Source organism: Gadus morhua, chromosome 15 (assembly GCF_902167405.1).
Source record: "Gadus morhua chromosome 15, gadMor3.0, whole genome shotgun sequence".
NCBI lineage: Eukaryota > Metazoa > Chordata > Actinopteri > Gadiformes > Gadidae > Gadus > Gadus morhua.
In genome coordinates, this window is record NC_044062.1 from 24,324,271 (window position 1) to 24,337,020 (window position 12,750).

Genomic DNA, 12,750 nt, shown 5'->3' on the forward strand with positions numbered 1-12,750 from the left:
TCCAGACATTTCCACCACCCAATGCACTGCGTTCCTGTACTTCTTCAGCTCTAAAATCAACACCATTCACCAACAACTGGCCTCATCTCGCACCTCCTCTGATGACCCACCCTGAATGATCACCTCTGGCCAACCTCTCATCAGCTCCCTCTCTGACTTCACCCCAGTAACAGAACAGACCGTTACAGAACTCATCCGCAAAGCCAAAACCACCACCTGTCAGCTCGATCCTCTCCCTTGTCAAAGCATGTCTACCGTCCATCTCCCCAATGATCACCAACATAATTAACTCCTCCCTCACTACTGGTACCGTACCCCCCACTCTCAAGCTGGCTGCCATCACTCGCATCCTGAAAAAACCTGGTGCTGACCCAATTGACCTTAACCATTACCGGCCCTTCTCCAATCTCCCTTTCATCTCCAAAACACTTGAAAGGGTGGTTGCCGCACAACTACAGTCCCACCTTGACACAAACAATCTCCACGAACCGTTCCAATCTGGCTTCCATCCAAAACACTGCACTGAAACAGCCCTAGTCAAAATCACCAACGACCTCCTCCGTGCAGCCGACTCTGGATTACTCACCATTCTCATCCTCCTCGATCTCAGCGCAGCATTCGACACCATCTCCCACCCTCTGCTCCTGGACCGCCTGACTGGCATTGGGATCAATGGTGCTGCACTCTCCTGGTTTACATTCTACCTCACCGGCCGTCAACAATTTGTTCAACTAAGCAACCACAAGTCTGGGTGTTCAGGTGTCTCACTGGGAGTCCCCCAGGGGTCAGTCTTGGGTCCACTCCTGTTCACCACTTACCTCCTCCCGCTGGGCACACTCCTCCGTCACCATGGGGTCCATTTTCACTGCTACGCTGACGACACACAGGTCTACATCTCCACCAAACCCACCGCTGCCATCCCCCCCACCTCCCTCATCACGTGCCTGGAAGAGATCTGGAGCTGGTTGAGCAGGAACTTCCTGAAACTCAATGGAAACAAGACCGAGGCCCTGCTCATCGGCTCCAAATCCACCCTCACCAAATCAAAACACACCCCAGCTCCACTCATAATCATCGATGGATTCCCAGTACCCTTCTCCTCCAAAGTCAAGAGCCTCGGCGTCATCCTGGACAACACCCTCTCATTCGCACACCATATTCACAACATCACCCGGACTGCATTCTTCCACCTCCGCAACATCGCCAGACTCCGCCCATCACTGACCCAATCCAGCACTGAAATCCTAGTTCACTCATTTGTCACATCACGCAAAGACTACTGCAACGCCCTACTCACCGTAATCCCCACCAAACTCATCAACAGACTGCAGATCATTCAGAACTCAGCCACCCGGATCATCACCCGCACCAAATCATCTGACCACATCACCCCTGTCCTCATCCAACTTCACTGGCTCCCAGTACACTACCGCATCCAATACAAAACCCTACTCCTCACCTACAAAGCTCTCCACAACCTAGCCCCCAGTTACCTCTGCGACCTCCTCCAAGAATACACTCCCTCCCGCTCCCTCCGCTCAACCTCTGCTGGACTACTATGTATCCCCACATCACGACTCATTACAATGGGTGCCCGGTCATTCAGCTGTTCAGCACCCATGCTCTGGAACTCCCTCCCCCCACACATAAAACAATCAGACACCATTACAACCTTCAAGTCACAACTCAAAACTCACCTGTTCAAACTCGCCAAGTCTAACAGATCACTGTCTTGATTGTTTGTTTTGTCTTGTTTTTGTTTTATTTATTAATTTATTTATTTATTATTATTCTTTTTCTACAATGTCTTGTTTGTAAACGATTTATGATAACTTTATGCTCTGTAAGGTGACCTTGGGTGTCTTGAAAGGCGCCCTTTAAATTAAATGTATTATTATTATTATTTTTAAGCCCCATTTGGAAAAAAAAAAAAAAATAGAATACATACCCTACACACTCAGGAGATTAATTATATTTAAATTATTATGACCATGGAGCCTTTATTTGCATGGGTTTACATTTCGTTCTGTGTAGCATGGAAAAATCTGAGAAACACTCCCATTCAGAATGCGTTAGTTTACATGTGGTTATTTGGAGCACCGTTTTTTTTATTCTTTTATTTATTCTCCGTTTTTGAGGAGGTTACATTTTCTGCAATCATCCAAAATCCAATGGAAAAACCTGTCGGCTTGTTGTCAAGGGAACCCAGGGCGACGCTCACTTCCGGGTTGGCCAACATACGTCATCCCTCCACCACTCTATACTGTAAAAACAAATGTTCAAGTTGAATGATAATGCATGAATTTATTCTTTATTCTGCACTATTTTTTGTTGTCGCGTGTGTCCACTGCCCAACCCCGCCCATACTCTGGTGTTTGATAGTTCTGACTGAGTTTTCATAAAGATTATACAATACATATTACACCCCAACTGTTTCTGCGGTAGGTTTTGAAAGTACCCAAGAAAACCGTGACCCGCGCCTTTGAGGTTTACACCCGCGACTCCGTTTTTAAAACAACCAGTGAAGCTTGCAACCCTCCATCACCGTCACCTTCGCCGTACTGGCAGCGATGGGGAGTTTCCAAATAATTATAATTTATGTATTGTATATAACCAGGAATTTATGTATTTTATAACCTTATTGGTTGTGCTTTCTTCAGGCACCTCCACAGCGCTACGTGCAGATGGTATACCACGCTATTTTATGTTGAAATGTGAAGTAATCCAGTCAGTGTTCACGAAAACGTACTCTGTCAACGTATGCTTTTGGCGACTGGGTTGCCCAGATACACAAAGTGAGATAAATATTCAATATTATTATTATATCATCATCATCGTCATTATGATGATTTGTTTTACTTTACGTTACCAACACCGGAGCTGAATAAAATTATGCAAGATCAAAGTAACCTAAGGTAGATGGCTCTGATGGTCTGCGTTGTTGTTTTTTTAAATCATGTCAAACAAATCAATAGTTGCATAACGTGACGGCCTCACCGTCGATGGACATTGATTTCCTTTTGTCTATATCCGACAGTGAGGGATTAACATGAATGTTTATCTGACGGACCCCCGAGTTGAAAAACGACAAAAAAGGTACCCATTTTTCGTTGGAAATTGACGCCAGGGATCCTTGGCCATGCGTCACACATTTGACGAGTAGGGAGTGAGGCTGTGTTGCACCAAACGTACCTCGGGACCTTGGTGCCCTAATAAATTGGGCTCCTTAACCCACTACAATTACCCTACCGCTGCACGTAAATCCAGCCAATTCACTGCAATCACACACACTTCACATACAGACATTAGTTCCTCGTTTATTTCCTACTGCAGTAAAAAAATAAAAACGGTGTGCATTATAACAAAAATATAAAGAAAAGATAAGATCCCCCCCTGACCTTGATATTAAGTGTGCTTAATAAATACATTTTATTTTATTTCCTTAGCATTTTACAGACCGATACAATGGATAGGGCTTTTAGTAAGGTCCACCACCGTTGCTTCTCTCCCCATAAAAAGCTACAGTCAGTGTTTAATGACGTTGATTTACCTTTGCGCATTTCCTATTATAGGCTACTGTGTAAAATGTTGTTTAGAATTAACGTTAAATTAAATTAATTAACGTTTGTATCAAGAAAGAAAGAACCAGTGAGTGACGCTCTTATCCCGCGTTTCTTGCTTGACCGCAATCAAGCATCTAAGATGGATTGCTCTTTCTTGGGTCCTCGGATGTGAACACTGAATTTTGCAGTTGAATTTGGCATGTTTTTAAATATTCAACGTTAATTTTTTAACGTTGAATATTTGATTTTGAATTTTTTAACATTGAAAAATAAAGCTGAAAATGATTTATTGACAATTTTAAGAGTTAAATTCAGAGGCAGAAAAAATCCAGATACGTTATTTCAATGCATAAATATTCTGTGCTTAAAATTCAATGGCTTTTTATTTTCAAAATCTGATGGCACAGATTTACCTCCATATACAGGTCTTTGATCCTATAGTACAGGATGGATAAATACAGCTTTAGTTAGGATAGAAATATAAACCTAGAGTTCAACAGGCCTTTGACAAAGGAGGTCAGGTGTTGCGTTGTGGTTGTTCAGGTGGTTTTCCAGCCAGTCCTGGCCACCGATGACTTCCAGATGTTTCGCTCATTGATGGTCCAGAAAAACATGGAGCTGCAGTTGCAGGCGCTTAGGGTTATCAAGGAGAGACATGGTAGGGCACACACACACACACACACACACACACACACACACACACACACACACACACACACACACACACACACACACACACACACACACACACACACACACACACACACACACACACAGAGAGAGAGAGAGATCAAGCAGAACACACACACCAGGAGACCAAGCAGAATCTATCTAATGAGTTGATTTGCAAGGAGTCTCTCTATCTTTGTCTCTCTCTACACGTTCCTACAAATTAGGTTTCATATGAGCTTTTTTGTTCTACAGGTGCTCTTCCAGAGTGTCTTACAGACGGTGCCGATGTGATGTCAGAGCTGGAGCAACAGGAGATGACGATTCTGCAGGAGGTTCTTAAGTAAGACCCAAACATATTTTAGAGCTGAAAGGTAGCTGAGTGTGAGTGCTTCCTGCACATTGTATACGTCACCCTTATACTGTGTTGTTGCCTGCTGCTTCTCCATGAAGCAGAGCAGAGGACCCTTGGGCAGCCTTGACATTTGGGCATGGTCCTGGCCTATCCTCTCCAGTTTAATAGGATTCCTCTTCCTCTGCTGACCTGGCCAAGTGGAGCACTTCACAGCCAGCTAAGCTTCTTATGGTGGTGTGGTTCACGCTAAACTGGTAACTTCTAGCCACCAAGCAACTTGGTAGCTGCATGTGGGCGGGTGTGTTGCCTGCTGTGATCTGCAGCTCGATGGAGACCAAGAGTAGGCTGATCTGGGGCCAGTGAACTCTGTGTAAAAGAACATTGATCACTATAAGATTACCACTTTGTATGTCGTAATTCAATCATTTAAATTCAAAGTGTTTACCAACCAAAGTATTAAATAAGGATACAGCAAAATAATCAAACAAATCATAATTTTCAAATCCATAGCAAACATTGTCATTGCATTTCATATTCATAGACTGACAGCCTTGATAAACTAGGCCCACTGGTTTTCTGTCAGACTGACACATTGGTGTCTTTGTTATTAGGCATGGTTTTCCTCAATCGTGCGTCATCATTATCCAACTGGAAAGCAATCCAATTATTTCTAACTAGCTCTGCGTTTTGAAGTCAAGTCCAGTTGGGCAGGATGCTAATCCATTGAAGGGGAACGGATAGCTCCCTCACCCCACAAGCCTATCTGAGGGACTGGACTCTTTAACACTGTTTCATCAGATGTAAACAAATGAAAACAGGCTGTAACCCTATCGGGTAATAGCGCCCCCAAAGTACGACCTCTGAATGTGCTTGGCTGTACAATAACAAACAGAACGGATCAAGCAAAAGGTAAAGAAATAAGTACTATTTCTCCATAGTCTTGTCGGACATTGATAATATTTTAGTGGGATAACAAGCCCTCAGGTGTTGTGAATATGGACCCAGGACCCCCATATAGAGCACAATGAGCTCTACCATGAGTACCACGTGGGGGGGATCACTCCTCTTGAGTTTGTATTGTTCGGTATGGGGCTGCTAGTGGGTCAAACTCAGGCTCACCATTCCTTGGGTGTCCTGGGAGTCTTCACGGTCTGTTAACCAAGCAGGGTTCTCAGTTATTCTTGAAGTTGCCCATGTGCCCTTTTTTAATCAAGACTCTCATTCTATGGCAACAATCCTCAGTAGGATTTTAGACATTTGATTTTAGGATGTTTACACACTTCAAGTTAATTTACACATTGATAGAAATGGAGTGCTGAGAAAACAAAAGAGTTGTGACTGGGGAATCTGCTGACCCTCCGGATCATTGCGCGGACCAGGCTAATAAAACACTATTAGAAGAGCTAAACTAGCATTTTCACTTAAGGTTATTCAAGAGCTACCTGCACTTGATAGCTATTAAGTGATTGTATGGGAAATAATGTCCCGTCATTTGAGATGTGAATGACTAATGTAATCTAATGCCAAAATTCAGATAGACTTTTATGTTGCTTTTCTATTGGCTAATGCGAAGAATGAAGAGTAGTAAAAAACACTTTTTTTTTTGGATTTATGGGATGCAATTCAAGGTTCAGGCAGACCCTTTGTCTAAAGTAACGTATGCATCAGTAGCCAGATGAATCTCGTTGTAGGGTTATCTTCAGAGAAACAAATTCAAAAGGGAAACGGATCAGTTTGGGTAGGGCGTAGGTGATGGGAGCCCAGTCCTCAGGTAAGGCGATACTCAACCTGGTTAATAGAGGAGCCATCGTTGTGTTTGGGCTGAGTGTGCTCAGTAAAGGTTCATAATTATGGCCTGAATTTAATGGGCAGGAAAACCAATGTCCAGGGCCGCCTGAGCCAAAGCAGAGATCAATGTCTCTGTTGTACTGCTTCTGAATCTGAATCACTGCATAATAAAAATATCAAACTCAGTACTTTGCAGGTATCTCGCTGTAGAATCACAAACACGAACATGCCCCTCTCTTCTACGGTTTCCCTTCATCTAGAAAGTCAAAGGAGGAGTATGACGAAGGGCTGTCTCAGAGGAGGGTCGGCTCCACCTCGGGTCCCTGTTCCGGCAGCAGGACTCCGGGGGAGGCCCCAACCCAGGACCTGGGCAGCAGCCGAGCCCAGGTGAGCCCGGTGTGATCAGATTAGACAGATCCTGTGAGCAGTGTTCTGAGCTGGAGCAGGCTCAGGAAATTGGCCCCGGTGTCAGCTAACCAGCTAGCTTCTTGCTGCGCTCTGTCACCAGAGTATCCCACCACTTCAGTCAAAGGTGAACAGATCCTTTTGAATGGATCATGCAAAAGTGAGAGAACATACTAGCCAGCTGTGTGCAGGCTTCATAAGGGACACAGGATATTAAAGGGACACTGTGTAGGAATTACTCCAATCGAGTGGTCAAATTGTATATTGCATTTAGTGCTCGCTTTTTCAAATGTGCGTTGCTACCTGGTTGCAGCTACGGTAACCGGCATGTGCCAAGAAGCTATGACAACATGTCATCCAATAACTCATCAAGTTTTTTTTCGGTTGATGAGGTACGTTATTTCAAACAAACTTCAAACTGCATTGATTACTGTGAGCATGTATGAGTAATTACCCCTCAAGCAAGATAATGAATTATGTTGCCTCGTTAATATTGTTTTTTTATTGGTAACATTACTATGTCATAACCTATAGCATCAGTTAACAGCTTGACACCCAACAAACATTTCTTCTTTTTACTAGTGCTTATATTGCTCTACAACGCATGAACTATGTGTTAATTAGTAGTGATACATTCTTCATTCGTTTATATTTCGATTTGCGTTCATTGTTAGAGATCATCATCAGGTGATATCAACGGGAGGGAGAGGACAGAGGGACAGTGGGAGGTAGCAGGCATGAAATGCAACCCTTATTCAATCAAATATAGCCTATGCTGATATCCACCAACGAGGCTGTTTTAACTATACGTGTTCTAGTGTTATGCTGCCTATGTAATGATTTAACCACCAAGCAATGAGAAAAGCTTGTTATTATGACAAAATTAATGTTATTATTTGAAAAATCCTAATCCTTCATTAGCTCTTTAAAACTGGGAAAAGCTACCCCGATGTTTACCGTCGCTTTTTGAATTTGCCGGTCACATTGCCTTTTTAATTCCCTTTTTCGGCGACGAGGATTCCTTCTCCTGTGGCGTGGCATCAGTATCATCTTGCATTATGAAAGAAAGTGCAGTGCAGGCTTTCAAAGTGTCAAGCGTGTCTCCCTGAGCTTATTCTACGTTTCAGTTACGCTGGCTCTGAGCGAAAACACGTTTAGCCTGCTAGTACCACCTAGTGCCTTATGTCCCTCTTGGCTTTCGTTTTTCATAGACCCGGAAGGACATGGATGACTCCTTAGGACTTACCAGTTCTATTTAAATAATCTAACATAAATATAAGAAATTCTTCTCACAGGAGGATAATCTGATTATTGGCAGAGGTGATTTTATACCAATGAGGACATATTTATGAATGAAGACTTTCATTTTAGCTAATACATAATACTTAAAATGCTACACAGTGTCCCTTTAAGCCTGAACAATGTTTTAATCTCTTCCTTTCATTAGTTTCTGCCGAATAAAAGGAAATGATAGCCTACTTTAAATAGTAGTAATAGGTCTACATAATATATTGTGATGGAAATTTTAACGTGTGTGTGTGAGAAGTTTAAAGCTGAAGGGAAGGCCGAGAGCCACTGCAGATGCGGGTCACTCCCTCTAGTCAATGGAAACACTTCCACGGTATTGAAAAAAACCTTGTTGCAATGGGTTAGTATTAGGGATGCACCGATCTGCTTTTTTCACCTCCGATACCGATACCGATATCTGAGGTTTAGTATCGGCCGATACCAATCCGATACCGATATAGAAAAACAGCGCGAAATTATGTCTACAAACTGTACGTTTCATTGAGGGGAAAAGACTGGGATCATGAGACTTTAATTTTTGGAGGTGCTTTATAAGGTTTGTGGTATTAAAGCTAGAAGGTTTAGTACCACCCCTCGGGACATTTACTTTGCATATGTTGCATGTAGCCGTGGAGCTTGCTGGCTTAGGTAAAGTGAAATAGCTCCAGATAGCAGATCCTTTTGCTCGCTCCATTTTGCAATCACTGTAGGCTCCGCACGGCGTGTTGCTTGTTTATGACGTCACTCACAGCGCACAGCATAGAAACTGAATAGATCAGCCAATAGATAGATAGATACACTTTTATTAATCCCGTGAGAACATTTTCGTGGGAAATTCAATTATCAAAGCAGCAAGGTAGTAGGAATAGGATTCAAGTATGTACATAAACATAAAAAAAAAAAATAATAATAATATTTAAATATGGATCGGCACATTTGTCACCGATACCCGATCTAGAAATGTCTTCAATATCGGTACCGATACCGATACAAATATCGGATCGGTGCATCCCTAGTTAGTATAAGCTAGTTTTAGTAGTTTTTTTTTTTTTTTTTTAGTAGCCAGTAGTAGTATACAAATCTTGTCTTAAAAGCCAGACATTTAGAAAATTTAGGACAAGAGGTAAATATGGACTCAAATTGCCCTCTCCATGGTGTTACCAGATTTGGCTTCCAGGGAACGACATTTAATGGTTTTGGCCACACCCCAAAATCTGATAGTAGTGAGTGGAGTCGAGACAGCGAAAAACCACCGACAGGCAGTCTGACGGTGAATGTGTGACGATGAATGAATGAGGGAACCCTGGTTCACTCCTGGTCCCAGGCCCCCAGAAGCCCCAGCAGTGGCAGAGCGGCCCTAAGAGAGGAAGCAGGGGTTCTGAACGATCCTGAAGGGACCAGCGGCCCCACTGCCACCAAACAGCCCACAGGTACCTGAACCTCTAATGTCCCCATCGTCTTCTCTTTCTCCTGCTCCTCCAATGCTTCAACCTTTCTTCTTTATCCATTTCATATTGAATCATTTAGCGGACGCTTTTATCCAAAGCCACCTACAGACGATTCAGGTCCCCTTCCCTCTCAGCTCTAACTGGCCTCTCCAGCCCATTGACCCTGGTTCTGCGGCCCAGGAAACCGCCAAATCTCTTGCCTTGTTAATCATCTCACGTGACGCTACTAATCCAATCAAATCCGTGCGTTTCGACTTGAATGACATACACACTCTGAGGAGAAACACGAGACAACGTCAAAGAAATAAGTGAAAGTAGACGGCGCAAAACCAACTATTATTGAAGAATAGAAGCTGCCTTGTTCATTCTTCACACGGCAGCTCCAGTGTGTTTCATATGTTCTGAGACTGGCCATTGTACATCTTGATCAAGCTGGGCTCCGGACTGGGAGGCTGCTTCTCCACTACCTACAACCCAGTATATAACCCAATACAGCTCCCGCCTCACCATGACCACCTGGACATGTGGATGAGGACGGACCAGATTTAACTCTCAGTTCTCTCTGATGCCTGTGTCTGTCCAAAGCCTCCAAAGTGCTTCCAGTCGTCAGAGCACCGGTGAAGGGGGGCGAGCCCCCAGCAGACCCCTACCCCGGGTCCCAGGAGCAAGGCAACACTAAGCAGAGTTCTACGGAGCCAAGTCTGGACGATGCGCGCAGGGAGGCGGGCATCCCCAAGCCCTACACCGTGAGCCCCTTTCTGCTCCCTTATGGAGCCAGTTTCCTGCCATAATTCAAACCTGAAAAAAAAGTTTCAAAGGCTTGTAAGTCTGGGTTTGAAAACTCAACACCTTGTAAAAAAGGTTTAGCAACACTGAAAAAATTAATTATAACCTGAAAAAAATTCAAACATTTTGTGTTCTATTTTATCTTCTTTTTTACCAACACAATTTCAAAGTTCAAACAATTTCACCAGGGCATTTGCAGAGTTTCAAATCTGGCACTGTTCTAACAGTGTATTTCATTGTTTCCCGGTTTTGAAACCTTGTAAATGGGATTCTGCAAACAGGTGTTCATACATTGAGAAATACGTTTTGAAAGGTTGAATATTTAGTTTTAAAAACTTGTAAAGGTTTACGCCATTGCAACGTATTTTTTCAGCACTGACTTTTCAGAGATTTGACCACACAGGCGCAAGCTTTGAGTCACGTGAATATTGGCAGTGTTCTGTCGCGCACTCGTTTTGAAACTCCTGACAGTCAAATCTGAAGAAAAGAAAAACGTTCCTGGGGGCGGGACCATTTATCTCTAAACCTATTGGTTGCTCTCGGCTGACGTACATTCCAATCACATATGCCGTTCACCGGGCTGTGCGTGATTGACAGTGCTCTGCCGATGAAAATAATGTGATTGTAATGTACGTCAGTACATTCCAAGGGGTCAGACAACTATCATGCCGTCGCAGTCCACCGCCCAGACTCCCCCATCCGCCAACACCCGCATGGGGATAAGGGAGGGTCGAAGGATTTACACGTGCCGTTCACCGGGCTGTGCGTGATTGAAAGTGCTCTGCCGATGACAAGAATGTGATTGGAATGTACGTCAGCCGAGAGCAACCAATAGGTTTAAAGCTAAATGGTCCCGCCCCCAGGAAAGTTTTTTTTTCTTCAGACTTGACTGTCAGGAGTATCAAAACATATGCGCGACAGAACACTGACAATATTCACGTGACTCAAAGCTTGCGCCTGTGTGGTCAAATCTCTGAAAAGTCAATGCTGAAAAGTCAGTTCTGAAAAAATACGTTGCAATGGTGTAAACGTACACCTTTACAAGTTTTTAAAACTAAATATACAACCTTTCAAAACTTATTTCTCAATGTATGAACACCTGTTTGCAGAATCCCATTTACAAGGTTCAAAACCGGGAAACAATGAAATACACTGTTAGAACAGTGCCAGATTTGAAACTCTGCAAATGCGCTGGTGAAATTTTTTGAACTTTGAAAATGTTTTGGTGAAAATGATGAAGATAAAATAGAACACAAAATCTTTTTCAGGTTATAATCACTTTTTTCAGTGTTGCAAAATCTTTTTTACAAGGTGTTGAGTTTTCAAACCCAGACTTACAAGCCTTTGAAACTTATTTTTTCAGGTTTGAATTATGGCAGGAAACTGGCTCCATACTCCCTCCCCCTGAACAACCAACACATGTATCAGGAAACCAATGAACCCAAACAAGTTCAAACTAGTTTTTAAAATGTAATAAAAACCTTTCCTTCCCACACTTGTTTAAATAAACTGAGAAACACCAGTGTTCATTTGTAGTCTAGTTCTGCAGCGACCAGTTGAAAAGGGTGGAGGCCCTTGGGTTGAGGGAGGAGGCCCTGGGGGGTTGAGGCCCTTGGGTTGAGGGAGGAGGCCCTGGAGAGAGGAGGCCCTGGAGGGAGGAAGCCCTGGTGGGAGGAGGCCCTGGGGTTGAGGGTGGCCCTTGGGGGCCGAATAGGCCTGGGGCGCGGGGGCCCTGGGGGGTTGGAGGCCATTGAGGCCCTGGGGTGTACCTCATGAGCTCTGTGCTCTGGGCAGGAGCTGTCCGAGTCCCAGCAGCAGCAGGTCCAGCAGAGGGCCCAGTACCTGCGGGAGCAGAGAGACAAGCTGCAGGCTCTGAAGCGGGGACAGCAGAATGGCAGAAAGACGGCCATTCCGGAGGAGAGAGCCCCTCACCCACCCCCAGCCCCCGTCACCCCGGTAACCACACCTTCAATACACACTAAATGTTTTTATGATGCCACTCGGCGCGGCATCTCAAGAGAGCCAGCAGTCACGCTGGACTCATCTGAGCTCTCAGGTCTCAAATGTTAGTTGCATCTTCTCTGAATTAAACCCAGATTTTGAAGCATGTCCTGCTGTCATTACATCCTTGGTGTCCATCCATATTCCTCATATATTCTTCATTCTTATTATTTGCGTTCTTGCCCTTTTATAATTGCTTGGTCTGGTCCTGGTCTGTTAGGAGGCAGTGGGCCAGAGGAACGGGGCTCCTAGCCCACCTCCCCCAGCACCACATGCTCCCACCTCCAAACAGAAGGTGATCCTGGCCGGAGTGCAGTGATAGTTTAGTGTGATGGCCTCTTGGTCCTCATCTAGTGTAGTTTCTCTCTCCCTTTAGCCACAGTGGGGTGACTAATAGTACTGGGTCTTCACATCCAGTATTCCCCACAGCTATTTGGCTTTATATCTA

General features: G+C 44.1%; 1 protein-coding gene across 4 annotated transcripts in view; it reads left to right on the plus strand.

The window, feature by feature from the left end:
• Nucleotides 1-12,750, plus strand: part of cfap36 (cilia and flagella associated protein 36) — a 37,175-nt gene that overhangs the window by 22,440 nt on the left and 1,985 nt on the right. For 2 of the 4 annotated variants that reach the window (XM_030379963.1, XM_030379966.1), the window contains exons 4-10: nt 4,107-4,221; nt 4,488-4,575; nt 6,636-6,762; nt 9,365-9,497; nt 10,101-10,261; nt 12,096-12,257; nt 12,523-12,597. In XM_030379963.1, coding sequence (XP_030235823.1) covers nt 4,107-4,221; nt 4,488-4,575; nt 6,636-6,762; nt 9,365-9,497; nt 10,101-10,261; nt 12,096-12,257; nt 12,523-12,597 — 861 coding nt within the window. The remainder of the gene's footprint in view (nt 1-4,106; nt 4,222-4,487; nt 4,576-6,635; nt 6,763-9,364; nt 9,498-10,100; nt 10,262-12,095; nt 12,258-12,522; nt 12,598-12,750) is intronic. The other 2 variants (XM_030379964.1, XM_030379965.1) reach the window with 2 other exon arrangements.